The sequence below is a fragment of the Ranitomeya variabilis genome, chromosome 2, assembly GCF_051348905.1.
Source record: "Ranitomeya variabilis isolate aRanVar5 chromosome 2, aRanVar5.hap1, whole genome shotgun sequence".
Classification (NCBI taxonomy): domain Eukaryota; kingdom Metazoa; phylum Chordata; class Amphibia; order Anura; family Dendrobatidae; genus Ranitomeya; species Ranitomeya variabilis.
The window spans coordinates 24,279,937-24,293,886 of NC_135233.1; the positions used below are offsets into that span (position 1 = coordinate 24,279,937).

The window sequence follows — 13,950 nt, forward strand, 5'->3', positions numbered from 1 at the left end:
TTGAAGCCTCGTGAGGTCATACATTACCAGAAACGGGTGCACAATCAGCCCGTAATAAACTATTGGTGGTGGCAACTACCGTACTTTTTCTGTGGCTATTGTGGAATTTGTCACTTGGCAGCGACCATACCGAAGTATATATATATATATATATATATATATATATATATATATATATTTATATTTATTTATTTGCATATTTGGCTTTTGGACTAAATTTATTGAAAATATAACAAGTTTCCGCTCCAGTGATATTTTCTCATGACAGTCGGGCATTTAAGTGGAAGCAGCAATGGTAATTTCCTCATCTCAAACAATTTATAGAAACAAAAGCAAACACCAGTGGTGGATATACCCCAACAAGAAATATCCGTGTCTCAATAACTTGTCCTGCGGCCTTGAGCATCAATTACAGCTGACAACGACTTTTCCTGCTGTTCACAAGTGGAGTTATCGTGTGCGGAGACATGGCGCCCCACTCTTTTTGGAGTGTGGCCCTCCGGTTATTAGGTCATTGAGGTCATTGAGGCCCACAGTAACACCCACCACCACAGGCTCGTCTGGTGACGAGAGGCTGATGCATAGTGCTCTCCTTGATGTCAACCTCATTGGCGGCCATCATTTCTGATCAGCGTGAATCGACTTTCATCAGTGAACAGCGCTGAGGCCACTGATCCCTCGTCCAGTGTAGATGCCCCCAGGCCCATGGTGGTGAGGTCCGGTACCTTGCAGGGTGTCTAGCAAGCCAACCACACTAATGTAAATGGTTTTGAATGATCTGACATGACACTTGGTTGCCTCTCACCTCCCCTAGATGTGCCTGGAGTTGGGGGCCTTCATCATCCAGTCCTGAAGGGCATTGTTCACAATGAAGGGTCCTCAGTTTGGGATGTGGCAGAGGACGTCCACTTCTCTGCCGTTCTGTGACTCTTCAGTCTCTGTCATCTTCTGATGACTCTGTGACACTGAGCTCAGTGGCCCCCTCGTCACATCCTCCCTGAAGTCTCACCATGGCGAGGTCCTGGTCCTCACTTGTTGGGGGTCGTCTTGGCCTCATGATGAGGGGGACGGTTTAATACCAATTCTAATTGAAGCCCGACATTTGTTGGCCGATTCATGGATCAAACACCTGCTGTGAATTTTGCCATTACGCTCCTTGTTAGAGAGCAGCAAGTTGAGCGACAAGTCCTGAGACATTGAACAGTGGGACGTGGGCATCCGAAAGTTTAGAGACGTCACATTAAGTTCACCGGAAAAGGTCACAGGGCATTTTTAGTTCATCAAACATTTTGTGTGAAAGCCAAATATCCCTAACGCTTTGTGAATAGTGTGTATATATATATACTCATGTGTTGGAATCAAATGTGTATATAATATACGTTCACTAGGAAGCACCCAATAACCGGCCTAGTAATGAAAGCAGCCCTGGCCTCGCCCTTCAATAATAGTCCGTCAATTATGTGATGGTCCTGACAGTTGTTGGCAGCGGAGAGCTGGTTGTGACACATAGCATGGCTCTTATTTAACACATATGACAGATATTTCAATTTCCAAAATCCAGTCATCCATTTTTTTCCATATCTTCATCTTTTAGCGAGCTCATCCATATAAATATTTTTCACTTTTCTGTTTTCTCATGTAATTGCTTATTATTTCACCAGACTCAAAGTCTTTTTTTCTTTTTATATTTATTTTTTTTAAGTCATTTTTTCAAGAGGCAGATTTATAAGAAAGTCTCAGCTCCCTCCTTATAGATATATCACTGTATTCAAATAGATGCATGACCATATTTATTACTTATTGTTTCTGTCTCCTCTATGTAACATTTACCAATCCTACCTTTATATACAGAAATTTATATGATCAGTAATAAATAAATCCTTCCCTTTTTTCCCAAGCGAACAGTTTTCTGCAAAACTGGAGCGACTGTGCTCTCTAAAATGAATAAACAGGGGACAGACAGTCTTAAATTTACCAATACTTAAAAAATAAAAACCTTAATAATTTGCACCCCATAAAACCTCTATTGATCCCAATCATGTGATCCCTCCAGCTTGCTCACTTGCCTTACATTGCACACGTTATCTGAGAATGCTTAACTACGCCAAGATAGAATGTGTCATCATTTGTGACATGATAGTCAATGTCCTTCTCTAGCTCTGGTGCACAATAGTTTGTCTCACAAAATTACTTTATGGACTTAAGAAAACTTTTACACACATTATACAGTGAATATAGAACTGTAAACTACAGAGAGACAGTCTCCGTTGTAGAGAATCAGAAATATTATCTGTCTGGGTCCGTCAGGAGCTTCCACAGAGCAGTCACCTGTGAGATAGAAGGAACAAACATCCATTAAATTGCAGACACAATGTCATCAGTGTGAACGTTCCGAAATACACAATATCTACACAAAGACCAAGCCACGTCTGCTTCACAAGTCCTGGTGATTCCTGTCCAGGAAGAACCATTACTGGTGAGGTCTGTCGTGTCCATGTGTCATCTGTATGTGCGTACAGTAAGTCACATCCGGGTATTACATCCATGTGCCATCCGTGAGACACGTATCGGCGCCTAGGAAAAGCAGTACAGTTTGCGCTGATCCCAGGAGCCGGCTGTTGAAGGCCGCTCTCATCATTGTTTCATGCTGATCTCAGTCAACGATAAAATAAATACATTTAAAAAAACCAGTGTGGGCTCCTGCGCAATTTTCAGAACCAGCAGGTGGAAAGCCCACAGTTTTCTGCTCGCCTTCTTCCCAGAGCCATAACTTTTTTATTTTTCTGTCAATATGGCCATGTGAGGGGTTTTTTTTTGTGGAATGAGTTGTACTTTTCAACAACACCATTGGTTTTACCATATCGTGAACTGTAAAACGGGAAAAAAATTCAAAATGCTGTGAAATTGCAAAAAAGTGCAACCCCACAATTTTTTTTTTTACAATGTTCACTTAATGCTAAAACTGATAAGCCGTTATGATTTTCCGGGTCATTACAAATCTACAGATACTAAATATGTATAGGTTCTGTTTCAGTTAAGTGGTGAAAAAAATCCAAAGTTTGCTAAAAAAAAAATGGTGCCATTTTCCAAGACCCATAGCGCTGGCGTTTTGATTTTTTTGTCATTAAGCCATTTACTGATCGGATTAATTATTTTTATGTATTGATGGATCGGGCGTTTCTGAACACAGAGATACCAAACGTGTATTTTAAATTTTATTTTCACTGTTTTATTTTGAATGAGGTGAAAGGGGGTGATTTGAACTTTTATATTTTTAAAATTTTCTTTAATATTTTAAAAAATGTTTTTATCTGGTTCGATAGTTCTCCATGGGAGACTAGAAGCTGTGATCATCCAATCACCTGTGCTACACATAGCAGGGCGGCGCTCACAGCAATCCGGCAATGACAAGCACGGGGGTCTTCTGCAGACCCCGGTTTTCAAGCCAACCCATCGGCGCCCAGCGATATGTGACACGGGAGCTGATGGGCAGGATTTCATGTTAACTGCCGCTGTCGTAGGTTGACATGTGGACCGCCATTACATCCGCGGCTGTTAACATGTTAATTAGAAGCTGCATTCCCACAGTGAGCAACCCAATGAATTGCGGTGACCTCAATAAGATCACCGCAAGCACCGTGAGAAAATTGTCACGGTGCTCGCAGTGATTTCATTGAGGTCACCGCAGTTCATCATCTTGGCTCTCGGTGAAGAGTGGGAATGCCACTTCAATGACCAGCGGTGATCTCTATGACGTCACCACCCTTCATTGAAGCTGTGTTCGCAGGACCTCTTTGATGAGAGCTGTCTTCAGCAGCCACCGGCACCTGGGATCAGTGCAAACTGTACTGCTTCTTCCCAGGTTCTGGGAAATGTCACACTAAGGACACATGGATGCCATCATTGTGTACATATGCGATACGCATTTTGTGCATGCTGCGCAAAAAAACCCTGACATGTCTACAAGTTTTTCACATGGACACACGGTCCATGTGAAAAACCTGATGTGTGTGCACCACCATTGAGTGCAATGGGTGTGCGTATGTCTGTATTTGCGGTAATTAAAAACGGACCACATACGGACATAAAAAAACAGACGAAGGTCTCACTGTGCACACACATGACATTACTGATCCTGAGTTACCTCTTGTATTATACTCCAGAGCTGCGCTCACTATTCTGCTGGTGCATTCACTGTGTACATACATTACATTACTGATCCTGTACTGATCCTGAGTTACCTCCTGTATTATACCCCAGAGCTGCACTCACTATTCTGCTGGTGCAGTCACTGTGTACATACATTACATTACTGATCCTGAGTTACATCCTGTATTATACCCCAGAGCTGCACTCCCTATTCTGCTGGTGCAGTCACTGTGTACATACATTACATTACTGATCCTGAGTTACCTCCTGCATTATACTCCAGAGCTGCACTCACTATTCTGTTGGATGTTGCTGACAATACAATGTCACCAGTAACAGGTCAGATGAGCTCTTATATTACAGGGCGTTCTCTTTTTCTAGGATCAGGTCACCGTCGCCTCTCTTATGTAAAACTGATAGTTGTCAGTTGCAGATCATCGCAGCGAGCTTTGCACACAGACCTTTAATGAGCAAGTGATGCAGTTTTTCAGAATTACCTTCCAGCCAGAAGCCTCGTGGTCATCAAGAGGACATGAGAATCTGCAGCCACTAAAAATTAAGCATAAAAGTCATGGAATGTAAGAAATGCATTGACCATAGGAAATGTTTACAATCGTGAGTTCATGTTGGTCACTGATAAGGCAGCGATGTCCACATTGTGGTCCTTTAGCTGCAATGACAAGGAGAACCACAGGCTGGAGATCACCGAGGCGAGGTAGATGAGTGACTGTCAGCCACCACTGGCCACCTGTCGTGAAGGGGATGAGGGCGCCATGTCTGGTTGTACAGGCAAACTCAGAAACTTTGTTCATTTTTTTTTTCATGTGAGAATAACTGATAATACTCTAACCAAACTCTGATTAAATTTGGACCGATTTTTGCGTATGAGAAAAATCACTTATGTCTGAATGAGGCCTTAGACTGATGGGAGGAAGAGGCTCAGCCGACTAAGGAGGCAATCACCACCTCCAAATGTTAGCACTAAGAAACCAATCCAACCAGCACCTGGGTGAACAGGTGCAAGCTGCCATGGCTGCATAATATATAACTATAGAATGCAAGTGCAGCGCCCCAGAGTCCTGGTCGTTGCAGTAGCATGGTTCAGCCACTAAGGGGGGCCATGCTGCGTTCGATGGCACGGAAGGAGTTCTCTGAGCAGGTATCACAGTCACCAATACATTTCACAGCTGGGCCTCCGGGGGGAGCTAAGGGTGCTATTCATTAGGCCACTCCCCACCATAGTGGGTAAACTGGGGGTCAGGCAGGAAGTTAGAGAGAGAACGCTGACGGGATTGAACGGAGCAACACCTGGTGGCAGAGGGTGTTGTGAAGGGAGAGACTGTAGGGTCTCTGCCAGGGGTGGGATCCTGGCAGAGGCTTGGCATGGAAAGAACGTAAAGGGACCGTGCCTGCTCAGCATAGCGGCGGTGCCCAAGGAAGGACTAAGAAGCGAGATAGATTGTGCTGAGTGAGAAACGAAATCAAGCGAAAGGAGATACCAGTGAGGGTTGTGCTGAAAGAGGCAGCACCTTACTGAGGCGCACTACCGGTGGCCGGAACGCCGAGGAGGTAAAGAGTTTCAAGCCATACCTCAGACCTACGGCAGGGCAGTTAGCTTGAGGCGGACTGTCTCACGCATCACCCAGGAAGGCAAAGGGGGGTACCAACAGGAGAGGGGCGCAGATAGAGTCCCGGAAGATCTCCGAGCCTCCCCGTCATACGGGTGCGTTCCTACCATAGTATCTGGAGGGACGAGGAAGATCATTGCGAATTAAGTTGTTGTGAGGGAACACGAGAAACAGACACAACAGTTGTGGGGTACTTTCCGTAAGCACAGCAGGGAAGGACTGCAACACATAGCGCTAGAAGGAAGGCACCGATTTCCACCTGCAAGGAGAGCTCTGGAAGTGCCATTGGACCGGCCGGACTTGCGCAGCCTGGTGAGCCATATTCCGGACTGAGGACCCAGAGAGCTTCAGTAAAGAGGTAAAGAGACTGCAACCTGGTGTCCTCGTTATTTACCGCGACCTGCACCCCACAACTGCACCGCTACAACATCACTTATTGCACCGGACGTCCCCCACTGACAGACAGGGCCACGGACCGGGTCTAGCTACCGTGACAACCCCAGGACTGAGACCTAGAGGCCCGGCTCCGGGTACCCCTCGGCCCTGCGGCGGTGTGGGGGCGCTCCAACTTGGCGTCACGAACAGGATTCTACTTAAGCCTGAAGAATCAGGTCATGTGTGCCTAGAGACTGTGATTTACTGTGCTTGGACTGTACTTTATTGCAAGACTGTGTGCTGCGCCATTGGCCGCCAGAAGTTCCCGCCAAAAGGCGCCGCCATTGCTACACCCCAGGAGAAGGAGGGTGTGTTATGGGCGGAGACTCTCAGTGTGGCGCGAGAAATGGCTACCGCCCCCTGCACTTCTGGCTGCAAAGAGATGACCTGCCCCAAAACAGAAGACAACCCCCTGAGATGCAACGGCGGGAAGCGGGTGATGGAGAAGCCCGACCTCAGAGAAATGGCGGAGTCAGGTGCATGCACTGCCACCGACTATCAGGCAGCGATGATGAACGGCGAATGCCTGAGCGAGGAAGAAGTGGTTCAGGCCTGCCCTTCTTCACCGGAGATGGACCGGAAGCCTGCGGATCCGACAGCGGAGCTATGTCCACCAATCCCGACCTTGGAGTTAGAGGAGGAGGAACCACTGCAGGCGGAGCGGAATCCGAGCATCCCATTGGCGGGGCCCCGGTCCGGGCTGCAGCCGATTCCAGCGTCCTTGTTAACGGACCGGAGCGACACCGATGGAACCACATTAGACGCAGGTATGGCCGACGCCCCTGCTCCCCTTCACGAGCCCGCTTCCATGGCCCACCTCCATCGCAGTAGGGAGCGACTTATCTCGGCAGGGCTAATGGTGCTATCCCCCGACGACCTGGGGAGGATGGTGCCACCGCTGTCGACTGGAGTGGGGGAGCCTGTGGATGTGAGCTTAGATGGAGTAGTTCTTCGGTGGGACACCCCCTGGTTTAGAGCAGATGGATCCCGGGAGAACGGGTCCACTCTTGCGGTGCTTACATGGGAACAATATAGACAGTGCTTGATTCTGCAGTGGAAAGGACGGAGAGGAGCTGAGTCGATGGGCCCAACGAAAGTACAACAACCCCCCCCGGCATGGGATGACAGAGACGTGGTAAGGCGGGGCACTGTGTTAGCCTACCATGTAAAAAGGGGGTGGGGCCTCATACACGAACCGGGACTGGATACTGATGTTTTCGTTGCGCACTGTAACGTGAGGGCTCCCTGTTGTGGCCGAAGTGGAGAACCGTTACAAAAGGGGGATCCAGTGACCTACAGCCGCCACTTGAACCCACTCGGGTGGTATGCACGAAATGTTCGGCGGTGTATGTCTGGGCCTGCGGCACCTGCAGCCCCAGATCTGGTCCCGGGAGCGCCTGAACTTATCACTATCGCGACGGTACGCCTAGTGGCAGCCCCGGAGTTGGCCAGTCGAGTCCATCTGCATGTTCGAACCGAGGACACTGGCGCTGTAGTGACCGGGGTCCAAGAACCAAAGCCACTGGAAGGAGAATAAACCTCGATACCATGAAAATGTAAATAGTTACTGTTTGTCTTTTATTCCTTTAAGTTGCTGCTAAACCCGCCCAGGGTTAATGGATCCCTCTGTTCACCCGGGATCCTCTTTGTTTGTTTTCCTTTCCTAAAATTTTTGCACAAGTTTAAAGAACTGCAGAAATCATGAACTGCGCATGATTCGAACTTCCCTTGTAAATAGTTTGCACCTTCTTAAAGGTGCTCCCTACTGGTTTTAGCCAAAGACACTTTGCGAAGATATTTGTCCTATTTGTTTGAGCCAAAGACACTTTGCGAAGATACCTTTCCTACCGGTTCTAGTTAAAGACACTTTGCGAAGATACCATGCCGGAACCTTTGCATGGGCCGGTAGGCTGAGGAGACGAGCTATCTTAGAAAGACTTGGTCTCCTCTTAAAGGGGATGTGAGAAACTGAACTTGAGAGAGATACTGTTGCAGAACAGTAATGCCATAATGATGCCTTGAAAAGAAATGTAACTGTTTTACATGCTAAGTTATATGTGTTGAATTTGTTAAAATGTGAAATTTGAATAATGTTTTGAAGACAGGAAAGATGCAGAGAGCCCGTAGGGGTAGAAGTAGAGGTCTGCATAGTTGAAAGTAAGAGAAGTAATAATGAGGGTGAGGATAGAAGGTAAACCCTGCGTCCCCATTGAAAAGTTACTTTATTGCTAAGGACAGAGAGTGAACCCGTAGGGGTTAGAGAGTGAGTCCTTAAAGGGGCCGAGTAGAGCTGGCTCAGAGTTCTTCAACCGAAAGGAATGTTATGTCTATACTGTGTATAGTAGCGAAAGGCAGTAGGCCCTGGCTGAACAGGGCGGTCCTGTAGAAGAAAGGAGAGGCAGTAGGCCTGGTGCCGTAGGGACAGGCGGTCCTGCAGGTTCACAAGAAGGAGAATGTAAAGTTGAAATGCCTTATAATGTGATTATAGGAAGGCCTTTGATAGACTAAGAGTGTGAGTTTCTTAAAGGCAATGTTAAGTTATTATTTCAAAAATTGCACTAAATAGAATACCCGGTTGGGTAACAGAAGTTATTTATACTCTGTAAATTATAAGGTTAATTATGTTTGTAACGTTACAAGTGTCCTCACCTCCCATAAAGGGAAGCCTACTTAAGTATACTTATTGTTATTTGCACTCAACAAAATTGTATGTCTTTTTGCTAACCTGTATTGTTGTTTTTCTTCCCAGTCCCGGAGTACTGTGTTTAACCAGGGGGGAGTGCAGCGCCCCAGAGTCCTGGTCGTTGCAGTAGCATGGTTCAGCCACTAAGGGGGGCCATGCTGCGTTCGATGGCACGGAAGGAGTTCTCTGAGCAGGTATCACAGTCACCAATACATTTCACAGCTGGGCCTCCGGGGGGAGCTAAGGGTGCTATTCATTAGGCCACTCCCCACCATAGTGGGTAAACTGGGGGTCAGGCAGGAAGTTAGAGAGAGAACGCTGACGGGATTGAACGGAGCAACACCTGGTGGCAGAGGGTGTTGTGAAGGGAGAGACTGTAGGGTCTCTGCCAGGGGTGGGATCCTGGCAGAGGCTTGGCATGGAAAGAACGTAAAGGGACCGTGCCTGCTCAGCATAGCGGCGGTGCCCAAGGAAGGACTAAGAAGCGAGATAGATTGTGCTGAGTGAGAAACGAAATCAAGCGAAAGGAGATACCAGTGAGGGTTGTGCTGAAAGAGGCAGCACCTTACTGAGGCGCACTACCGGTGGCCGGAACGCCGAGGAGGTAAAGAGTTTCAAGCCATACCTCAGACCTACGGCAGGGCAGTTAGCTTGAGGCGGACTGTCTCACGCATCACCCAGGAAGGCAAAGGGGGGTACCAACAGGAGAGGGGCGCAGATAGAGTCCCGGAAGATCTCCGAGCCTCCCCGTCATACGGTTGCGTTCCTACCATAGTATCTGGAGGGACGAGGAAGATCATTGCGAATTAAGTTGTTGTGAGGGAACACGAGAAACAGACACAACAGTTGTGGGGTACTTTCCGTAAGCACAGCAGGGAAGGACTGCAACACATAGCGCTAGAAGGAAGGCACCGATTTCCACCTGCAAGGAGAGCTCTGGAAGTGCCATTGGACCGGCCGGACTTGCGCAGCCTGGTGAGCCGTATTCCGGACTGAGGACCCAGAGAGCTTCAGTAAAGAGGTAAAGAGACTGCAACCTGGTGTCCTCGTTATTTACCGCGACCTGCACCCCACAACTGCACCGCTACAACATCACTTATTGCACCGGACGTCCCCCACTGACAGACAGGGCCACGGACCGGGTCTAGCTACCGTGACAACCCCAGGACTGAGACCTAGAGGCCCGGCTCCGGGTACCCCTCGGCCCTGCGGCGGTGTGGGGGCGCTCCACAGACACCTCTGTAAGTGCCAAGATGTGCAAACATTGAATAAATCGAATGTGAAGTTCATGTTTTGTTAGATCACGTTCAGACCGAAAATATGATCGTCTGCACGAGACCTTAGGCTGATGGGAGAGGAGATCAGCCAAATATAGAGACAGTCACCACCTCCAACAGAATACTAAAAAAAACGAAAAAGCTGACCAGTACCTCCATACAGAATAAAGCAAGTGTGAACAGGTACAAACTGCTGTGACTGTATAGTGTACAAACAAAAGTATACATCCGCCTCTGTAAGTACCGAGATGTCTACAAACACCGAATCTATGGAATGTAAACGGTATCACTGCTATATAGGATATACTAATAGCATGAAGGTACTTGGCACATATTCCAATTCATGAAAGCTACCGGCCGAGGCATACAGTCATGCCCGAAAGTGTTAGCACCTTTGAAATTGTTCCAGAAAATAAAGTATTTCTCCCAGAAAATTAATACAATTACACATGTTTTGTTTTGTAAATGTTTATTTCCTTTTTTTTTGTGTATTGGAACAACACAAAAAGAAACAAGGAACAAAAAAGGCAAATTGGACATAATTTCACACAAAACCCAAAAAACAGGATGGACAAAAGTGTTGACACCCTCATCTTAATATTTGTTTGCACGCCCTCTGTTATTAGTAACTGTAATCAATCGCTTCCTATAACCATGAACAAGCTTCTTACACCCCTGAGCTTGAATTTTGGACCCCTCTTCTTTTGCAAACTGCTCGAGGTCTCTCATATCCAAAGGCGCTTTCTCCCAACAGCAACTTTATCCCCTTTCCGGCATCAGGCGTAATAGTACGCCGATGTCAGACTCCCTACCTTTGATATGGGTTCCGGAGCTGAGCCCACATCTTTTCAGACACATGTCAGCTGTTTTGAACAGCTGACATGTGCCTCTAACAGCCGCGGGTGGAATCACAATCCGATCAGATTATGGCATCTTCTATTCTCCTATAGAGAAGCATGCAAAAAGTAAAAAATATGCTTTTAAAAATATTATAAAAACTAAAAAAACTAAAAGTTCAAATCAGCTCCCTTTCGTCCCATTCAAAATAAAACAGTTAAAAAAAATTAAAACATACACATATTTGGCATTGCCGAGTTCAGAATTGCCCAATCTAATGCCAACACACTGGTGACCCGGGTCACTGGTGAGCGCATTTCCTGCGTGAGTGCCGGAAGTGCTTGTTAAATGCCACTGTCAGTGTTAATAGCCGCGGGTGGCACGCGATTCCACCCGCGGCTATTCTGGGCACATGTCAGCTGTTCAAAACAGCTGATATGTGCCAGGAAAGATGTGGGCTCACCGCCGGAGGCCACATCAAAGGGAGGGAGTCCAACATTGGCGTAAATGTACGCCCGATGTCGGAAAGAAGTTAAAGATGGCTGTACTTGAACTGTTCAGTAAAAGCAACTTGCTAAAACAAATCTGGTGTCCCTTATTGAATGTGCAGATGTTCCTGGATTCGCAGAGACAACGGAGGACTGAAGTCAAAACATGAGTAAACTGCACTGCAGTTACAGTACATGGGAGCTTGGACACCATTTATTTGTGTGGTGCCAGAGTGTGGGAGAACAACAGGCCCTCGCCCAGGACTACTGCCCTGAGCACCTTACAGGTTTTCAAGGGGATTTAGATCCGGACTCATTGCTGCCACTTCAGAACTCTCCAGCGCTTTGTTTCAATCCATTTCTGGGGCTTCTTAAAATATGTTTGGGGTCATTGTCCAGCTGGAAGACCCATGACCTAGGACACAAACCCAACTTTCTGACACTGGGCACTACATTGCGACACAAAATCCTTTGATAATTTTCAGATTTCATGATGCCTTGCACACAGTCAAGGCACCCAGTGCCAGAGGCAGCAAAACATCTTTGAACTTCCACCATTTTTGACTGTAGGTACTGTGTTTTCTTTGTAGGCATCATTCTGTTTTCGGTAAACAGCAGAATGATGTGCTTTACCAAAAAGCTCTGTCTTGGACACATCTGTCAACAAGACACTTTCCCAGAAGGATGTTGGCTTACTCATGAACATTTTGGCAAACTGCAGTATAGCTTTTTTATGTCTCTATATCATCAGTGGTGTCCTCCTGGGTCTCCTACCATAGCGTTTCATTTCATTCAAATGTTGACAAGTAGTTCACACTGAAATTGATGCACCCTGAGCCTGCAGGGTAGCTTGAATTTCTTTGGACCTTGGTTGGGGCAGCTTATCCATCATCTGGACTATCCTGCTTTGCAATCTTTCATGAATTTCCACGTCCAGGGAGATTAGCTTCAGTGCCATGGGTTGTAAACATCTTGATTATGTTGTTTACCCTGGACAAAAGAACATCCAGATCTCTGGAGATGGACTTGTTTAAACGTTTATATTAAAATACGTGTAATTGCAATAATTTTCTGGGAGAAATACTTCATTTTCTGGAACAAGTTTAAGGGTGCCAACACTTTCAGCCGTGAATCTACCTATCTAAAAAAGTAAACAAAGTGGGCAGAACTCATCAGCAAATTATGTGCAAAAAATGGGTCCATTTATTGGCACCTGTTCACATGGGCCAATAAATACATCAGTTTTTTGCATGGAATTTTCTGTTTTGTTCTGCCCACTTTGTTTGCTTTATATGTACCATAGGATGATTGAAACCTGTGGGCTGGCACCTATACCTGCACTTTTGCTTGTGCTGCTTTGTTTTCTTTATTATCTATCTGCCCGTCTGTGTCTCTATCGTAGAGTCATCAGTAACATCGCAGTAATTCCCCGTACAATGACATTTATCACTCACGTTTTCTTTGCTCAGGTACACTTTAGTTCCATCCTTTCTTAGGTTCTGGAAGACATCTGGAAATAGATAATAATCGGCTCAGAAAGACACTCACATTACCAAGTGATGCCCCTGTCTCCAAAACATTACTAGGGAAAATCAGTCACTGCCTCCATAACATTGCCAATAAAAGTAAGTGCCTCCATAATATCGTCATCTACAGTCAGTGCCTCAACAATATCTATAGTCAGTGCCTCCATAATATCATCATCTATAGTCAGTGCCTCCATAATATCATCTATAGTCAGTGCCTCCATAATATCATCATCTATAGTCAGTGCCTCCATAACATCATCTATAGTCAGTGCCTCCATAATATCATCATCTATAGTCAGTGCCTCCATAATATCATCATCATCTATAGTCAGTGCCTCCATAATATCATCTATAGTCAGTGCCTCCATAATATCATCTATAGTCAGTGCCTCCATAATATCATCATCTATAGTCAGTGCCTCAACAATATCTATAGTCAGTGCCTCCATAATATCATCATCTATAGTCAGTGCCTTCATAATATCATCATCTATAGTCAGTGCCTCCATAATATCATCTATAGTCAGTGCCTCCATAATATCGTCATCTATAGTCAGTGCCTCCATAATATCATCTATAGTCAGTGCCTCCATAATATCATCTATAGTCAGTGCCTCCATAATATCGTCATCTATAGTCAGTGCCTCCATAATATCATCATCTATAGTCTTAGCCATTATCAGACACACAGCGGTCTATGGCTCATGTACTGTGGCTAGCGCTAGTCTCACTGCCGGCAGCACCCGCTGAGGCTTCCATACAGTCACCCGGCCATCAGTACCGATACGTCATTTCTTCTCTTACTTGTCACAGTTTCCAGGCGAATCATGCAGCAGACAAAGTCGGCAAAGCTCATCTTCTGGGCATAGTTGGCGTATCTCAGAATCATGATATTCAGCACCGAGTCACTGACCACGAGACCTG

General features: G+C 46.2%; 1 protein-coding gene across 8 annotated transcripts in view; it reads right to left on the reverse strand.

The window, feature by feature from the left end:
• Positions 1-641: 641 nt before the first annotated feature.
• Positions 642-13,950, reverse strand: part of LOC143804231 (calpain-13-like) — a 193,043-nt gene continuing 179,734 nt past the window's right edge. For 3 of the 8 annotated variants that reach the window (XM_077282125.1, XM_077282124.1, XM_077282122.1), the window contains 4 exons: positions 13,831-13,947; positions 12,952-13,007; positions 4,647-4,698; positions 643-2,328 (listed from right to left, as the gene is read on the reverse strand). In XM_077282125.1, the coding sequence (XP_077138240.1) occupies positions 4,672-4,698; positions 12,952-13,007; positions 13,831-13,947 (200 nt within the window). In that variant the 3' untranslated portion in view covers positions 643-2,328; positions 4,647-4,671. Of the gene's footprint in view, positions 2,329-4,646; positions 4,699-12,951; positions 13,008-13,830; positions 13,948-13,950 lie in introns of all 8 variants that reach the window. The other 5 variants (XM_077282120.1, XM_077282119.1, XM_077282121.1 and 2 more) reach the window with 5 other exon arrangements.